General features: G+C 49.8%; 1 protein-coding gene across 6 annotated transcripts in view; it reads left to right on the top strand.

The window, feature by feature from the left end:
* The window catches only part of NAV2 (neuron navigator 2), a 370,532-nt gene that overhangs the window by 285,257 nt on the left and 67,172 nt on the right, over positions 1-18,103 (top strand). For all 6 annotated transcript variants that reach the window (XM_079786933.1, XM_079786930.1, XM_079786929.1 and 3 more), the window contains exon 12: positions 14,372-14,510. In XM_079786933.1, coding sequence (XP_079643059.1) covers positions 14,372-14,510 — 139 coding nt within the window. The remainder of the gene's footprint in view (positions 1-14,371; positions 14,511-18,103) is intronic.

Raw genomic sequence — 18,103 nt, 5'->3', positions numbered from 1 at the left:
TATAAAATTAAAACACGTGTGCAATTGGTGCCAGTGAGAAATTTATATGTATCACACATGTGTGAGTCAACATTTATTTTTAAATTGCCAGTGCATGTCATATGTACCAGCTGGTCAGTCGGTCAGTCAGACGGATGGATGGATGGTCACTTAGCCTTTTATATATAGAGATATTTGCTTAAAACAAGGAATAACTGTAGCAAACAGTGGGAATTTTTTACTCTGTATATTGTGTATATGTGTGTGTTTATATATATGTATCCACATCCTATTCCACCCAAACTGACCCAGAGGTCAGTCAGATTCACAAACTAGTCATTTTGCAAAAATAAATTCAGTTCCAGAGACAGTGTAGAAGGTAAGAGGAATGGTTTAAAGCATCTTTGTCAGCCAGACCTGCGTCTGTCCTGACTCTTTTATCTCAATAAATCTGGACTGTACCTGCCTCCCCTGAATTCACCCCTTCTCACCCCCTGGCCTCTGCCCCCCACTCCCCCCTGCAGATGCTGCAGCACTTTTTTCCAAGTAGGGGAGGGCCCCAGGGATGAGATATGAATGATTAACTTCCGTTGGGACTCCTTCAAGATTACAATCTCTGCTCCTGGACACGTTTGCTTTTGCATTCACCTGGGAAGCGCCACTCGACCCAGTTTCCTCTCTGAGCTGACCTTTTACTTCCTCCCCCTTGGGTGGGGGAGGAATGGCTCTTCATTCCCTTTGAGAGGCTTCTGTTTGCTGAGCAAACGCTGACCACACAGAGACCCTGCTTGGAGCCAGTTATTGCTTCCCTCCCCAAACAGGTCACACAGGCACTCTTGCACACACTCATGCACACTCAACACCCTCCTCCCCAGCCTACCAGAGAGGTGGCCCAGGCCAGGGGGAGAGCCTTTCTCGGGAAAGTCTTTGAAAGCTGCCAGGAGCCAACTGGTAGGATTTTGGGAGAGAGGGATAGGTTTGTTGGAGAGCATCTTAATCCTTCTTCATTTTGAAATAAAAGCTTGTGGCTATAACATAATTTTGCTTCTGAGTTCTCAGTAGTAAAACAGTTGCTCATTGTTCATGGCATCTGTTTACATGGTTCCTTTTGAATTCCTTGATTACAGGTTTTAATAGGGGATTAGCTGGTGCAACCCCTTCCCATCCCAGAACTGGGACTCTGTCCTGTCCCAACTCCCCTCTCAGCCTCTGTACCATAATGTTTAAAGTAGCTATGCCTAGACTCAGCTTCTTTAAAAAAGAAAAAACGAACAAGTAGCATGAGGAATTAATGCACATTTTTGTTGGCACTACATCAAAATTGACATCACCAGGAAGAAATGTATGTCATTGTAACTATGCACTTAGGTGTCTTTCTCCTTGGGATTCAGAAGGTATCTCTGTAGGCTAATCATTTCAATCAAATGCTTTGCATTCAATTGTTGATGTAATAAGCTAAGAAATGTCATCATTAGTGATGTTTGTCTCATTATTAAAAGTAGCACTTTTCACTGAAAAGACTTTTCCAACGTTTTGGTACAGTCCAAGGGGATTTAAAATATTTTCTCACATTTAGATTTTATTCAACTTGATCCACCCTTGCAGACTCTCTGGGACCGCATGGAGGGCCCTTGTACTCAGTGCTTTACGGTAACAGTTTCAGAGCTTGGTGTTAGCTTTTGCTTTGCTGAAACTTTTCACAGCTGACTTGATACTACCGCGGGGGCCTGACCTCTGGATCCTTCAGCATTTTATGGGTTAATTTTGTTGGTGGGTCGGATTCCTTTCCTGGGCTTCGGAATGGTGATCCCCTCCTAGCTGGTCCTTTAGTAGCAGAGTAGCTGGGTGCCTGGGACTCCCTGGCGTGAAGTGGGCTGGCTCAGCTCGCTGACGAGCTGCCATCCTGAGATTCATTCAGCGTCTTTGTCCACTTTCTCCAAGGACCACAATGTAGTGAAATGCTCTGGCCTAGGAACCTTACAAGGTAGGACGATTTCCTAAAATCTGGGGCTTGGAGGCGGGTACGGTGCATGTCCTGTCTTGTCGTTCCTTGAATGGTATTAGAAAGCCGAATGGTATTAGAAAGCCGGGCAGAGAGCAGCCAGTGGCTGCAGCTGCTGAAGTCCCCGTGGGCTCTGTGCTGGGGAAGTCTCTAGACAGGAAATTCAGCACCCTTCTCCCCTGACCCCCCCATCCCCTTTCATTCTTAACTTCATAGTTTTAGAGGGAGCTGGAGCATGACCCCAATGTCCTTAGTCCACCTGGTCATTTGGGTAATGCCAATATTTCCCAGACCATCTTATCAACTTAGGCTACTGATACTGAAAAACAGCATTGACCACCCAGCTGTTTTAGGCCCTTATTTCAGGTGGGGTTTTTTTTTTTGGGGGGGGGGGGATTTTTCAGCGTGGGTGGGAGGGGGGAGCTGGATAGAGGCATTGTCCGCCCCCACATCCCCCTCCCTCTGCCACACAAGAACTGCTAGTGGTTCCCAGTGCCCTGATTAAAATGACTTGCAGTTGGAGGTTTTGTTTGGAATCTAAGAAGCTGGGGGAACTTGCGGTTGATTTTACTAATACTACAAATGACTGGGTGGGTTTTTTTCTGGAAACTAGGCTCCAGGAGAGATGGCATGGGAGATTTAAATATGAGTACTTGTCTTGTTTGTTAGGGCTGCTATAAAACTGCCCAAAGAGGAACATTATTTTTAGTCCAGACAAGGGGAGGAGAAAACAACGTTTGTTACCACTTACTACTTGCCAGGCATCTAACAGACAATGTCTCAGTTAATTTTTGTTGCAAAACCGGCAGTATTATCCTTAATTTTGCGGTGAGGCAGTTGGGACTAAGAGAGGTTAAGTAACTTTCTCAAGGTCACACAGCTAATAAGCAGAGCAGGGATTGAACCCAGGTCCCCTCCACCACCCTTCCTTGTTGGGCATGGGAGATGGCTGGGATGGTTTAATCTGCGAGTTTAAATGTGGGTCAGCTGGGTGAAGGCACTATTTGTTGTGAAGAACTCACCAAAGTTCACCAGCCCCAGCTACTCAGACTCTGCTGGTTTCTGGGTGGGAGGGGGGTGTATATTAAGAATAAGGTGACCAGATCGTCCCGCTTTTGGCGGGACAGTCCCGATTTTTAACAATTTGTCCCGCGTCCCACGGTGTTTTAAAAAAGTCCCAAAAAATTGGTCACCTTAATTAAGAAGCAACTCTGCCTTTGCTACAGTACCTACCTGGGTGTCTCCGATCTCTTTGAGGCTCCTGGGCAGATGGATAGATCCGTGGCTGGGTTTGTGCTTATACCTAGTTCAGAGGGGGTGGAAGCCTAAAGCGGAAATCAAATCTGGGGAGGTTCATAGCCTTGGGGCTGGCCTTGGGTAGCCGGGACTGTGCCCTGGAACTCTGGGGCTGCCTCCTGAAAAGCTGAACTTAAGGAGTCCTGGAGGGAGAGGTTGTACACCCAGCATGTTAATGCTGACCCACGCTTGGCACTGGCTGCTCACGTGTGCTGGGTGGCTAATTCGGGCTGAGCTGCTCTCAGGTTGTGACACTAACTTTGGTTGTTTCTTGATATGAGTTCCTTCCCCTACCCCAGTGGTCGGCAAACTGAGGCTCACGAGCCACATAAGGCTCTTTGGCCCCTTGAGTTTTTAGCAAAGGCCAGCTTAGGAGTGCCCTAATTAAGTTAATAACAATGTACCTACCTATATAGTTTTAAGTTTTAAAAATTTGGCTCTCAAAAGAAATTTCAATTGTTGTACTGTTGATATTTGGCTCTGTTGACTAATGAGTTTGCCGACCACTGCCCTACCCCATTGCCCCAGAAGGGGCAGGCCCCTGTCGAACTGCAAAGTGAGGCCAGATTGGTTTTGGGGTACAGCCACCTCTGTCAGCTGCCCTGAGGCTGTTGCGTTTTGTTTTGTGCATTCAGGTTACCAGACCCCCTAAAATGTATTGGGAGGTAAGGGGAGCAAGGGAGGTGCAGAGGGGTAATGGGAGTGCTGGGGTTCCACAACCCCCTCCATCTGTCCAGACAGCCAGTGCCCTGTCTGGAATTCTTCTCCCCTACCCCTCGCCTTTTAACTAATTGGAGATGTTTTAAGAATAATGATTGCATTAAAAAGTATCCTGGGCTTTTTGGATAACAAGTGGGAGACCTGCGTTCTTTTATGACCAGGATCTATTTAAAAGCATCTTTCTCTCTGCTCTTAGGTTGAATGAATGAGGTTAAGAAGAGCTTGGGTTTCGGAATCTGGCCGATCCAGGTTCAAATCCAGCTCCATTTATTACCTCTGACACCTTGAGCAGGTCAACTAGCCACTGTAAGTCTCAGTTTCCACATCTATGAGAAGGGAACATTAACAGTTTGTGCCTTACGGGGTAATGGAGAGGAGGAGTGTGTGGGATTATGTATGTAAAATACTTAGCAAGGTGCCTGGAGCCCACTGTGAAAAGGTCTCACCTTGTGTACATGTTGCCTGTTATTTTCATTAGCTATATAAAATATGCTGAATTCTGTGGATGTTGAGGGTCCATGTATCTTCTGGTAAACAGAGCACCAGGGTGGGTTTGTGGAGATCTTTGGCAAAAGCTTCAGGCAGTGGACCGAATGTCTGCAGCCCTCTCCGGAGCCTGGGAGGAGGAGGGCTTTGTGTAACTGAGGTCAGCAGACAGGCTGGTGCCTATTGTAACAATGAGGGTCTAAGGCATCTGGACCAGAGCGCTGGGGTTTCCATCCCAACCAAGCCAAAGGGAGGAATTTCACGCTTACTCAGGGGACCACCTACTTGTTCAAGGAATGAGTTACCAAAATGGGACAAAGGTGGCTTGGGGTGAAACTCAACCCGGGGCATTCTGAGTGCTGCTAAATCCCCTTCCAGCCCTCTTTAAGGGGCCGGTGGTCCCTCTCTCCTCCCCAAACGACCGGCCTTGCACCTGGCACCGTCTGTAGACGCTGCCTCTCCCCCGGGACACTGTCCATTTATGGCAGAAAGAAGCAAGTTTTTGCACTTGAACGTTATCATCTATTTCACAGTGTGGGCCTGCATCTCCTTCCTGCAGTCCCTGCGGGTCCCCTGGGTCCTGGACCGCAGCTGACGGGAGCCGGTTATCTCCTGTGTGCCTGGAGTTCTGATTTGGTGCCAACAAAAGGCTATGAGGGCTGGGTGTTACTAGCACCATATCACCCAGAAGGAGCCCTGAGCCTGGAGGAGAGGCTGCTGTCATAACAGTAGATGACAGAGCCAGAGTTCAGACACAGATCTGCTTTACCCTTCTCTCCGGAGCCTGTGCCGCCTCCATCCAGAGCCTCTGGGGCTCTGAGGTACCCTGGCCCTGCTAGATGAGACTCAGTGTTCTGGGATTAGTGTCCACCTCTGCCCATGGTTTAATTTGAGCTCAGGTTCTGGGTCATTTTGCACCAGAACTGCAAGCCATGTAGGCTGATCCAGAGGTGAACCCTGGAGAGTAGTGGCTCGCTTGTAGTTTTATTTGAGTAACTGTACCTTTTTTTTTCTTTTTGGTGTGGAAAACTTTAAAGTCTTTCTAATACATATAATAGGTGTTCATTAAAATATGTCAAATAATTCAATAACCAGACTATCAATTGTCTACCTGTCACTACTTGAGCCAATTCAGCAGAGACAGGATTGAATCCTATATGAGCGTTTATTCCGATAATGCTGGCAGCATGGGAGAGCAGCAGGTCATCCACAAAAATCTGCTCTGCCCCCACCATAAGCCAGCTGCAGGGATAAGAATAGGTATGCAAAATGGGCACTTTATATGCAATGCGAAGGGCTGGGGGGGTATGCAAAGGGTTGGGGATTTGCAAAGGCCCACACCTCTGGTTTCTGCATAAAGTTGTTAATCTTTGCCAAATTTCCAGGTTAGCTCCCAGGTCCCACGTACAACTCCTAGCAGGTTGGACTGTGCTTTTTTGAAAAATCGGAACAAAACAATCACGGTTAACATTTCTTATCATTGTAGCTGGTCCCAACATTCTATTTCTGCCCCCAACAGTTGAATACCCTTGGTTTTATGTTTGAGTTCCAGCTTCAGCATTTCCTACTTGTGTGGCCTTCGGGCCTATCTTTCCAAGCCTCAGCCATCTCAACTGTAGAATGGGTATAGTATTAGCCTGACAGTACCTGGGAGAAACTAAAGTGGCAGGGCCTGGCACATTGAGCATTATTCTTTTTATCATCGAGTTGTGAGGATTAAATGAAATAATGCAAGACATCTAATTAGCACAGAGTCTGGCACAACTTTGAACTTCAGTTAAAGTTGGCTATGATATGATTATCCTTCCCAGATAGACAGTGGAAGGTGGGCCTCTGCCGAGCCCTGTTGCATTCTTTGAAAGTGAGTTTTCCTAATAGGCCCAGCAGTGGTTAGAGATGATGCTCTTGAGAAAACCTCCTGGGGAGGAAATAGTTAACATACCTGTCTGGTGGGAACCGTAGGTAGCCAAACCCTTTCCCTTACCTCCGGGTTACTGCCGAGCCTGCGGTTGGGCTTGCTCACTCATCCACACCGAAGGATCTCATTCCAGCCTGGGCCCTGGGGTTTGGAAGGAACAATTGCCTTGAACAATAGCCAGAAAACAAGTTCCACCAGTCTGGGCTTTTGCAACTGAATACAGCTGTCTGGCAGGGGGCACGGACAGCCAGTGGTGTAAAAGGGCTCTGCTGGGATTCTGGAGCAGAACTGGAAAAGTGAGCAGGTAAGGCCTGGACACAGTCCTTGGCGTGGCTCTGCAGTGCGTTTGGTTACCAGAAAAGCGGCAGAAAGGGGACGGGGTGGCCCAGACTGTTTCTGAGGACGTTAGGCCCTCCTGGAAGCAGATGGAGTCTTTGGAGCAGGAGAGTGGGGTGGGGGTGGGGGGACTCTGCTTTGTGAAGATTGCTTATCAGAACCACAGTTACAGTACTGCATCTCTGCTGACCTGCTGCGGCTTATTAGTGAGCAGAGAACCAATAGATATCTGCCATCGGACTTTTTTACAACGTCGTTTAGCATGTCTTTCCCTTGAATAAACAACAGTATCTCGTGGGGCGTCCATCTGAAAAGTGTAATGACCTTCCAGAACCTTCACTAACTCCTGTTCCCAGAGTCCCAGTCTCTTGCTAAAAGCCAGGAATCCTCGAGGCCGGGCGTGTAAATCCTAGTGGAAAAATCCGTTTAATCATCCCTCTAACCTTAGGGTTCTGTTTTGCCTTTTCGCTTCATGGGAGATGAAATTATCAATGTGATACCACACTCACTCAAGACCATCACAGATTCCTGCTGCATCCACCTACTCCCAGAGGAGTCTGAGATTTAAAAACAGTGGTGCTTCGGGGGGCCTGGCGAAAGCCCGTTCCCCTGCTCAGTTCTGTGGAATGCTGGCTCCCGCAGCAGTGAGGAAAACAGCGAGTGTGGTGTGAGAAGCCGGAATAATTTATGACTCTTTCACCTGTGCTTCCGTAGCAGATAGCTTGTGTTTGAGCTGTTCCCGTTGTGCTTTAAGCCCTCTGAGTGGCATTTGAATTCCTGACACGGTGATGTCAGCATCCCTTGGAAGACTCTGAAACTGGTTCTCCTGGTTTTATGGGCCTTTCCAGTTTTGGATGGATTTCCTGGTCACTTTTTTTTTTTCCCCCCTCTCTTCTCATCTGTATTTCTCCAAGAGGAGCAGACAAAGAGCCGAGGCCTTGAGAGCCTTGCTTCTGGTTAAAATGTTGTCTTGGGCCCTAGCCGGTTTGGCTCAGTGGATAGAGCGTCGACCTGCGGACTGAAGGGTCCCAGGTTGGATTCCAGTCAGGGCACATGCCCAGGTTGTGGGCTCGATCCCCAGTAGGGGGCGTGCAGGAGGCAACTGATCAATGATTCTCATCATTGATGCTTCAATCTCTCCATCTCCCTTCCTCTCTGAAATCAATCAAAATCTATTAAAGTAATAAAAGATTAAAAATGTTGGCTTGGCCACCCTACCTGGTTTGCTCAGTGGTTAAAGCATTGGTCCTTGGACTGAAGGGTTTTGGATTCGATTTCCGTCAAGGGCACGTATCTTGGTTGCTGGCTCGATCCCTGCATTCAAGGCCCCTGCCTCAGGATCCAAAAATACTGAGTTTCGGAGTCTTGAGGAAAAATAGCAAACATTTGATGGAATTCCTTCTTCCCACCATTGGCTAAAAGGAGGTGAACGTCATTTTCAGATCTGATTGCTTATAATTCCATTTGTGCCGTTGTCTGCTGGACCAATGGAGGACACTTCACGGAGTAGAGAAAAAGGTCCATGACTGTGATCTGCCTGGGAAATGGTGCTCTTGAACAATAGCCAGTGTTGATGATTGTGAGGAATCAGTGGATGCATCTTCTTGCCATTTCTCCAAATATCTCAGCCAACGAATTTGTAGGGCATATCCATGACATGCTGCCTTAAAGTTAAAAAAAAAAAAAAAAAAAAGGAGCACAAGGCTTTTTCCACTAAGGTCTTTGGAGTAGCCTTGGAAGTCTTACAGTGTAGAGCAAAGGTGAGCTAGAGTGAAGAGGGGAAAGTGAAGAGGGGAAATGCTTTCTTGAGTTCATCGATTCTTCTGGTCATTCATGTAAAAGTCATCCATTTAGAAAGTGAAAGCTCCTTTAACATCTTCCCACACGTCTGAGGAATGCTTGGTGCCCAAAAAGAGCTTCTTAGACTTAATCAGGTTTTACTATACAGTTTATTGAAGTTTTAATTTTTAAACCGACACTCTCTTACAAATATCACCTGTAAACCAAGTGGTTTTGCATAAATTAAGAGGATGGCCACTTCTTATCTGATTACTCATTCAGATTGAACAAAATGAATTTAAACAATTAGTACTGTGTGTAAACTTGGATCGTTTTCTTCAATAATTCAGGCTGTGTTCACAAATTTAACTAACCTGGTTTCCTCCAGCTCTTCATATGTCTGACAGGGTAGACTTACCAGCCTCACAAGCAAAATCTTTCTAAACACTTAGCCAACTCTTACAAATCCATTACAGTCACAAATGTCGTAAATTATCTCAAACACTCCCATTCTTTTTATATCTGAATGTAATTTTAAAATCTTTTATCTTAAAAATCTTATCAGAAATCAGTATTTATTTAAAATTGACATCACAAGACTGTTTTTCAAATTCTCTAGTATGTCTTATACCCCTTTAAATATTATAAAGTAGTGGCCTGGTGCATGAAATTCGTGCACCGGGGTGGGGGGTACTCCCCCAGCCTGGCCTGTGCCCTGTCACAGTGCGGGAGCCCTGAGATCCATCGCCCCAAAGAGGTAGGCCCCGCCCACCCATCTGGGGCTCCTCGATGGATTGCCCCAAAGAGGTAGGCCAGAGCCAGGGGTCCCGCCTCTGCGCTGCGTGGAGCCGCGGGACCCCCAGGCCTCACCACACGGAGGCCTCTGCCAGGCCCCGCCTCCATGCCGGGCCGCGCGGAGCCTCCAGACCTTCAGTGGAGCCACACAAAGGCCTCCACCGGGTCCCAGGCCTCCTGGTGATGGATTGTGATGGTGTGATGCAAGTCCCCGCCCACCCATGCCTGCTGCGCACGCAGCCTGCTGATTGGTCATTACACGTGAGGGCATGCTGACCATTTGCATATTGCCCTTTTATTAGTATATAAAGATTATCCCAATGGCCAGAAAAATTTCATCCTAAAGTTAAGTATTAATATTTATTGTCATTTACTTCATCATCTCTCTTCATCCTTTTAACCCTTTCCAGGATTTAACATCATTTCTCCCAACTAAGAGTAGTAGGTTTATCATCTCAGGTGGGTCCAGGACCAGCCTATGGTTTTGCCCATCAGATTGAAGACCATGAGGCAGGAATGGCCAACTCGTATTCCAGAATGACCGCTCAAGAGCCATACCTGGAAACACGGCCCTTCTTTCTGCTGTGTCATGGGGGTCCCTCCGGCCTCTGGGCTGGAGTCTCATTTCACCACACAGTAAACACACGTCCTCTCGGCTTCTTTCAAGTTTCAGTTGTAATCAGTTTTTGTAACCTCTTTCAACATTTATCGCCCGACATGGGTCAATGGACTTTCGTTCCCCATCCTGGGTTGCACCTAATTTCCTTTGCCACTTGACTGGATTCCACTAATGTCCTTGCTGCCTGAATGGGTTCTGCATGCCTTCCACATTTTTCCTGTCTGACTCTTGGCCACATGTCTGGAGCCACTTTACAAACAAATTGCAATTCCCCACTAGTTGGCATGGGTGTACCAAGTGGTAAAAAACTAAGCAAACCAGTTCTGAGCAAAAGAAAGAATTAGTTCCCACCGCTTGGTCTCCCAGGGGTGCTCCTGCTTTAGGAACAGCTGGACGCAGGAGCCCACGGGCGCCATTCCTCTGGACACTGCTTCCCTCTGCTCGCTGCCTTCCGGGCTGCTGAGGATGGAGTGACTGACGGCTGACAGCTCTTGGCTTCAATTGCACTTTTCCCAGAGTTGTGTTTTCATTCTTCCCAGCGTCTCCTGTGTGGTCATACAAGTTTGGGCAGTACTATTTTAGATGACATTAAAGAGATCATTCCAGGACTTCAGAGCCAGTAAGAGGTGCATGTACAACGTGGATCTCTACGAGGGGCACAGAAGAGCCAGCGTGCCCACGTTCCCTCGTTAAGGCAGCATCGTTACCACAGAGCATCTCGTGGAGCTAGTTTTCCTTAGAATACATCTTGGGACTCACTGACCTACCCTTGGCGGCTTGTGACCATTTATGCCCTGAATTTGGGGCGGAAAGACAAGTTGAAACTAAGTGGTTTATATCTAGACAGACTTCGCAGTGTCCCAAAGACCCAGAAGTGAAGGAGATGTGGCTGGCTTTCCGAGGGCAGGGACGGCTCTGGTTTCTGACATGTGGGCAGCTCGGGGGACACTGAGGCCGCTCTGCCCAGTATGGGCTTCCCTGGGTGTCACTGCCCCTTCATCGCATCACCAGTTGCCCCACTCCCACTCTTCTGTGGGGCAGATCACGGACATCTACGTTTCAGGCCAGCTCAATTACAAGGACCTCCTGTAAACTCAGGATAAGCCTCATGATGTGCTGGTCCTAAGGGGGAAGAGTCAGGTGTGTGATCAGTGCCCCGGGCCCCACTAGAATAATATCCTGGTGTTGAAAGGCCACAGAGGAAGAGCGGGTGCAATTTCAAAGCAAAAAAATCTGGGGTTGGATTCACGGGCACCTGTTACTAACTTCCGTCCTGCCTAACCACCAGCCACACACCTCTCCCATCAGTCCTCCTTCTTCTTCATCAGAGTATAGGAATTTTTTGCTGCATTAGATTCCTAATTGCAGAGCGAATGCAATGAAAGACTCTTGGGGTTTTAATTTAATTGTGAGAACAGATTTGAGTCCTTTTCCATCTGTTACGTCATGCTTTCCCGAGCCTAGGTGGTATCATACATGTGTCACCCCTGAGGAAACTGAGGCCCAGAGTTGTGATTTGTGAAAGAATGAAGTGGTGAGGGACCTGGGCTCCGAATCCAGTGCTGGTGGTGAGTTTACATCAGAATGTGGTGCCCCATCTCTCCTCTGCACATGAGTTCAGTCAAGAGGCGTTTAATAAGCACCTACTATGTGCCTGGAGATGGAGGAGAGGTGACTCACAAGGCGAGGTTGGCCTCACTGCAGTGTCACCCTGCAGGTGCTGGCAGGGGAAGAGGTGGGCTGGGATCAGGTAGCGTTTCACCCCCAGCTCTGCCCTACCTTTGCAGAGTGACCTTGGACGATGATTCTCACAGCCTCAGTTTCCTCGTGATGAGGCAAGGCCACCTCTGAGTATACAGGAGAGCTGGTGAGAATTTGTGCAAATGTTGACTGGTTGGCACATGGCAAGTGCTCCGTGATTGGCCCTTGTTGTGAAAGGCGTGACCCAGGCCAGAAGGGAGCACATGTTCTGAAATAGATAGACAGTTCTGCATTTTAAACCCAATTCAACATTGACTGAAAAGCACTGGTCAGCATACTTATTCTTTCAGCCTTGATTTCTTCATCTGTAAAGTGGGGAGGGTAATAGGTGCCTTGCAGGAATGGTAGGAGGACTGGAGAGATGTATAATATGTGCAAAGTGCCCTGCGCTATGCCTGACAGCTGAGTGCACTCAGCTGCCATCCCCGGGCAGCCTCTGCACAGATTTGGAAGGGAGGACTAGAAAATGGTCTGAGTGTATAGAAATGAACCCAAATGTGTGCGATGGGGAACTCAGAGTACAGGGAAGTGAGGGAGGGCTTGGGGATCTGGAAAAGGTCTCGAAGGAGGATTTGGAGCCAAATGGAGGTCAGACCAAAGCAGTGGAATCACATGCGTGATGTTTGCGAAGACCCTGGAGCCTGGGACCTTCTGGACCCTGTGACTTCATCCACCATACAGCACCTTCTGAGCCCTCAGGCTTCCTGCCTTGATCCTTCTGCTTGGGACCCAGGCACACATTTTCCCCTCATTTCTGTGGGACCCTCCAGGTGGGCTTTTAGAAGCCAAATAGGAGAGCTGAAGGGAAAGGCGATGAAAACAGATTTTCACTAAGCCTCTGTCATCCTGCCTGCCCCTCAGAGCTCAGGGAGGCAGGCACCTTATAAGCTGCTGGAATGAACTAGGACTTCTTCTGAGTTATTGGGGGTGGGCCTCACCCACCCGGCATTTCCGAGGCAAGACACGGGTGGAGGGCTGAGTGGTGGGTACCATGGCTAAGTCAGCGCTTTGCTATCAGACAGCCCAGGAGTAGCTGCTGGCTCATCATGCCTGCTGTCTGATGTTGAACCTGGTGCCTCATCCCGCCAGCCTTGGCTTCCTCCGGGGAAGTGAGCCATGCCGTGTGCCCAGGTGCACTGAAAATTGCCGTAAGGAATGCTGCCTGGCGTCACAGGAAAGAGGTTGACTCTGGAGTCATAATGGCCAGATCCCAGTCCTGCTCCACCGCTGACTAGTGGTCCGGCCTTTCTGAGCCTCAGTCTCTCCACCTGTACCATAGGAAAACCATAGTGCTTGCTCTTATTTTCTCTAGATCAAGTAGAGCAGTGTTAGACGCTTTTTTATAGTCCCATGAGTTTACTAGTAAATCACCTGCGATGTACCTGCCACCCTGCAACCAAAGGAGAAAGTGCAGCAGGCTTGGTGGGTGGAGGGTGAGGGGGGACTGTGGCGGACAGGAAAGAGGCCTTTCTGAGGGGGTGATACTTCAGATGAGAAGGACGCAGCGGCAAGTGTCCAGGAAGAGGGACAACAAGTGGAAAGCCCTGAATACAAGAACCCTGTTGGCTTAGAAGGAGCAGAGCCCATGTGGCCAGAGCCAGAGAGTGATGGAGAGGCTGGTGGAGACAGGACTAAGGAGGGAGGCGCTCCGAGGGTCTTGAGGACCAGAGTAGGCATGTGGGTTTTCAGTACCCAAGAAGCCACTGGAGGATGCGCACGTGGTGCAGCAGGACCTGACTTACGTTTCAGATGGCTGCCATGAGTGGAGTGTTTAGAAGTGGGTATGGAGCTCAGCGACCTGTTGGCCGTAACCTAGGCAGAGTCGGTAGCAGCTTGAACTGTGGGGTGGCAGGTGCACATTGCAAGCTGAGACGGCAGGGCCAGGCGGGGGATTTAGATGCCGTGGTGGTGTGGGAGATGGCAAGGACGAAATAGAAGAATCGTTGCCCGGACACTTGCCTGCGGCCGGGGGTGCGGGTGGTCTCAATGGACTTGAGAGGTGAGCAATGAAGAATTCTATTTTAGATGTATCCTGGGATATGATTAAAGGTAGACCTCCCAGTAGAGCTCTCAGGCTCCTGCTGCCTTTCATTGCCTTGGAGTGAAAGGCAGGAGTGGAGTCCAGAGTATTCGAATGGCAGCGAGAGTTCTCCTACTTACTCTGATGCCCAAGGAGGGAGCTGCTGCTGCATCTTTCTCTGCACCGCTCTCCGCTCCAGTCTCCAAAGCCACGGCTCCTGCTCGGCCGAGAGGCCTGGGAAGTGGCCATTGGCTTTTACAAAGTCCCCGAGACGGAACTGAGGATAGGAAGTGGGTAGTCTCTTTAGCCACCACTGCTCAGGGAAGCACCCAGCCCTTTGGGGGAGGTCTGTAGCAGCCACTGGACCCAGCTGCCCATCCAAAATAGCAAGAATGGCGGCTCCCATGAAGATGAGTCACGTCAAAGGCAAAGAGCTTTGTCTGGGGCTTCATGACACATGGAGCCTCGGGGATGGTGTGCGTATGTTGGCACCGGCAGCGTGAGCTGGCGAAGGGATCCTCGGGGATGGTGTGCGTATGTTGGCACCGGCAGCGTGAGCTGGCGAAGGGATCCTCGGGGATGGTGTGCGTATGTTGGCACCGGCAGCGTGAGCTGGCGCAGGGGGAGGTTCTGATGCTCAGGATGTGTTTGTCTTGGCAGCTGGGATGACAGCAGCTCCGTCAGCAGCGGGATCAGCGACACCATAGACAACCTCAGCACTGATGACATCAACACCAGCTCCTCCATCAGCTCCTATGCCAACACACCTGCCTCTTCTCGCAAAAACCTGGATGTGCAGGTAAGGAACAGGGTCCCGCCCCCTAGGTTCCCCCAAAGGCCCTGCCATCAGAGAGCCTTGGTCTTGTGGGCCCAGGGGGCCGTCAGGGGTGAGCAGAATCCCCAGGACCATGAGACGGGGCCCAATCTCCTGCTCGCTGCCTGTGTGTTGGTCCCCAGATGGTGGCCTCTGCCTGCAGGGGAGGGGGTCAGGCTCGGGGCACTGGAAATGGGAGTGGAGAGGCTTCGCCACCCTCACTGTGATGGCCTTGGTAAAACCATGTTTCCTTCCTGGGCCTCAGCTTCATAATCTGTTTTTAAAACGACAGGATTCTGACTCAGTGGCCATTCTTAACCTGGGGTGTGTGTCCCCTCTTAGCCGTCCACAGGCATGTGTCTGATCCCTTGAGAGTGATGAGGTGGGAACAAAGATTGAAAGCCCCGGATGGGAAGACCAGTACGTCCCGACTGGAGCTTGGGCACTGTCCATGTGTAGGTCACATCCTCCTGACGATGTGGTTTATTGGGCCCACGGTACTATTTTTCTTTGAAACTGAATTCCATGTGAAATTTTATAAATTGTGTTATTTCAACACAACTTTTCTCTTGAAAAAAATCAGAAGATATTGCCTCTTTGAAACTAGGTTCTCCAATGGCAACCATCAGCAATGCCCAGGTGTCCCCCGCTCTGGCCCAGCACCCAGGCCCCAGGGTGCACAGCTGCCTCACCCTAAGAAACTTGCGTTTTCAACCCCGACCTTACACTCTCAGCTGTTACGATTTGAATACAGTGCCACCTTATATTTGCTTTCCAAGCAGTTTCCCAGGGGACCATTCACTCACCCTCATGCCATTCCATGGTCGGAGGGAGGGTTTGAGCCTAGTCAGCCCATTTCACTAGTGCAAAGCCAAGTGCCATCCTCACGCCTGGTCCCCAAGTTGAGTCTGAGCAGCACAAGGTCTGGTCAGTCATGACACCGGCATATGGGGGCTGTAATCTTTCCCATGATGGGTCCCCTCACCCGTGCAGCCGCTGCCTCTGGTGAACCCATGGAAGGTCTGATCCAGACAGAGTCTCCCAGAGGGACCTTGGGAGGGCAGAGCTGACCTGCCCCCTCCGCTCACTCCCTTCGGTGTCTGTTCACTCCCTTCCTCATCTGCTTTCTTTCTTGGCGTTTCTCACTCTGTACAGATAGGGACTGCTTTGGTATCTCTTTGCTCTCAAAGGCGTCTTTTCTTTGCGGGTATGTCAGAGAGTGGGAGTAATTCGGCCCCACAGAAATGAGTGATCACTGCCTGATGACATGTATTAGGTGGAGCCTCTAAGTAGTTTGCCTGTGACTTCTTGCGTTTTTATTTTAGCCAGAATTTCTAATTATTGTTGGAGAGGGAGGATGGGTTGTAGTAGTTGTTAGAGGAGAAAAGCTATCCAGATGAAAGAGGCACAAAGATTTGGGGGTGCTGATAATGTTCTTTCTGTAGCTTGATTTCTGAGTGGTAGTTATATAAGTTAAGCTGATAAAATTTATTCAAGCTGTATACTTACGATTTGGAACATCAGTATATGAATCTTATACCTAAAAAAAACAAACACCTAAGTCACACTGCCCCAGTGTGATCACTGTTCAGTCAGTAATTAGACATGTTACCAGCTCCTGGGCAGCCTGTGTCCCTCCCGCCTCCACTTGCCAAACGTCACAGTGTCCCCCGGTTCTCCTTTCCTTGTGGACACCAATTTTTTATCTGCTATTCATCCTAATTTCATAACATACGTAACATAAATAGCAACCGCTTCCATGCATCCTTAGATACTAAAATGGGGAATGAAGGAATTGATCCCCGGGTGTCTGCATTCAGGGGGCAGGCAGGCTATGGGAGATACTTGAGAGGAGAGAGAGGGAGGGAGGCGGAGAGGAGGGGCGTGGAGGGAGGGAGGCATCGAGGATCAGTAAATCAGTAGTTTCTCTTTTATTTACTCGCCAGCTAGGAACAGGCTTGCTCCTAAGGCGCACACTAAGCAACAAAACACTGTTGGAGGAAGCTCCTGGTGTTCCCTCCACACAAAGCCGGGGTGGGATCTACTTTCCACAGCGACACAGAGTGAGCATCTGGGACCTGCCAATGCTTTCCTGTCGGCTGCACTTGAATCCGGTTCATGCCAGGCCGCTCCTCTTTGACCGGCTCTTTGTTTTCATCGAGCTCACGTCACATCAGAGCAGGTTCAAAAACACACGTCCCTTGATCACGACCAGAGAGTTAATTACAAGGGACTTAAAGGGTTTACTATCCACGGGGTTGTTTTTGCTATAAAAGGACCTGCGTTTGAAACATTTAAATAAAATCCAAGCAAGTAGGAATTGGAATAAGACACCGACTTGCACCAATAGTTACTAAGTGCCTATGGCGATGCTCTCTGTAAGTGGGTTTTTAGTGGCACCTCTTTGTTCCTGTCCAGGGAGCATCTCCAAATATTTGAATCCGTGTTGATGCAGCCTCCCCCGTCCTCTCTGCACCACTTGGGGGATGCGAAGGGCCATTACTCCTCCCCATCAGCAGCAGGCAGCGGGCAGAGGTGCCTGGCCGACCTTCCCCAGGGCTCACTCCGGTTCCGCACATCCTGGTTCCCTGGGTGGACGGGCAGCACCGTGTCCCAGGCAAGGCGGGGAGAGTCAGGGAGAAGCGGCTCAGCGTGTCGCCGGGAAAGCAGGTTCCCTGCCTAGGTTTTCAGGTTCGAAAGCCTCGGAGGAATCGCTAATAGGAAGGACATCTAAGGAACAGGACGGTGTGGTCTGGAAAGCCTGAGAGCGGCCTCATTTAGCTGCTGGAAGAGCAGGAGGCGCGTGGGGAGGAGCGATCCTTGTGGATGGAGGCCCTGTCTAAGTGACTTTCCCCGAGGATGTTGAGCCCTGAGCGTGCGCTGCTGAGGCACCCGTGCCCAGGTACCCGCCTCGGGCATCGTGCGCTGCTTCTCAGCGCCTGGGCAGACACTCGCCCGCCGAGGGGCCACAGCCTCTTGACTGACTTCCTCCCGGAGAGCTGGGCAGCCAGACCAGGTTGTGGGTCAGGGAAAAAGTGTGGACATCCCTGGACAAGCTAACCAACCTCTCCAAGCCTCCGCCTCCTCGTCCATGAAATGACAGGAAATAGATCCAACCTGCAGGGTGAGGGTGGGGATGCCCCGGAAACGCTTTATCTGACCTCCCTCGCTCGGTGCCTGGTTCTCGGTAGCTGCTCAGAGTGACCTTGTTTCTTTCTTACTTTCTTCTGGATTACTGGTCCCCCGTTTTATATGCAAGGTAATGATCTTGGGGAAGGCAAACCACCTGCAGGGTCACACGCAGCAAAGGAATGGCTGCATCCAGTCCTTGAACCTGAAGTCTGTCTGACTCCAGGCCACATGCTCCCCCCACATCGTGCCCTGCCCCCCATCCCCTCGCTGCTCAGCCCCACCTTGGTTCCACCCTGTCAGTCTGAGGATCGGCCTCCCCTCTGTGGGCTCTCGGTCACGAACTCTCCAGGCTTCAGGCCTCTCCCCTCTCCTGTATGGCTGTTTCCCCACCTTCCCTCGTGGATGTTGAGTGACTAAATGGACTTCCAGGTAGGGGCAATAGGGAA

This window comes from Cnephaeus nilssonii (genome assembly GCF_951640355.1).
Source record: "Cnephaeus nilssonii genome assembly, chromosome: 13".
Classification (NCBI taxonomy): Eukaryota; Metazoa; Chordata; class Mammalia; order Chiroptera; family Vespertilionidae; genus Cnephaeus; species Cnephaeus nilssonii.
The sequence above is the reverse complement of the archived record's forward strand: the minus strand, read 5'-3'. Positions and strand labels throughout refer to the sequence as shown.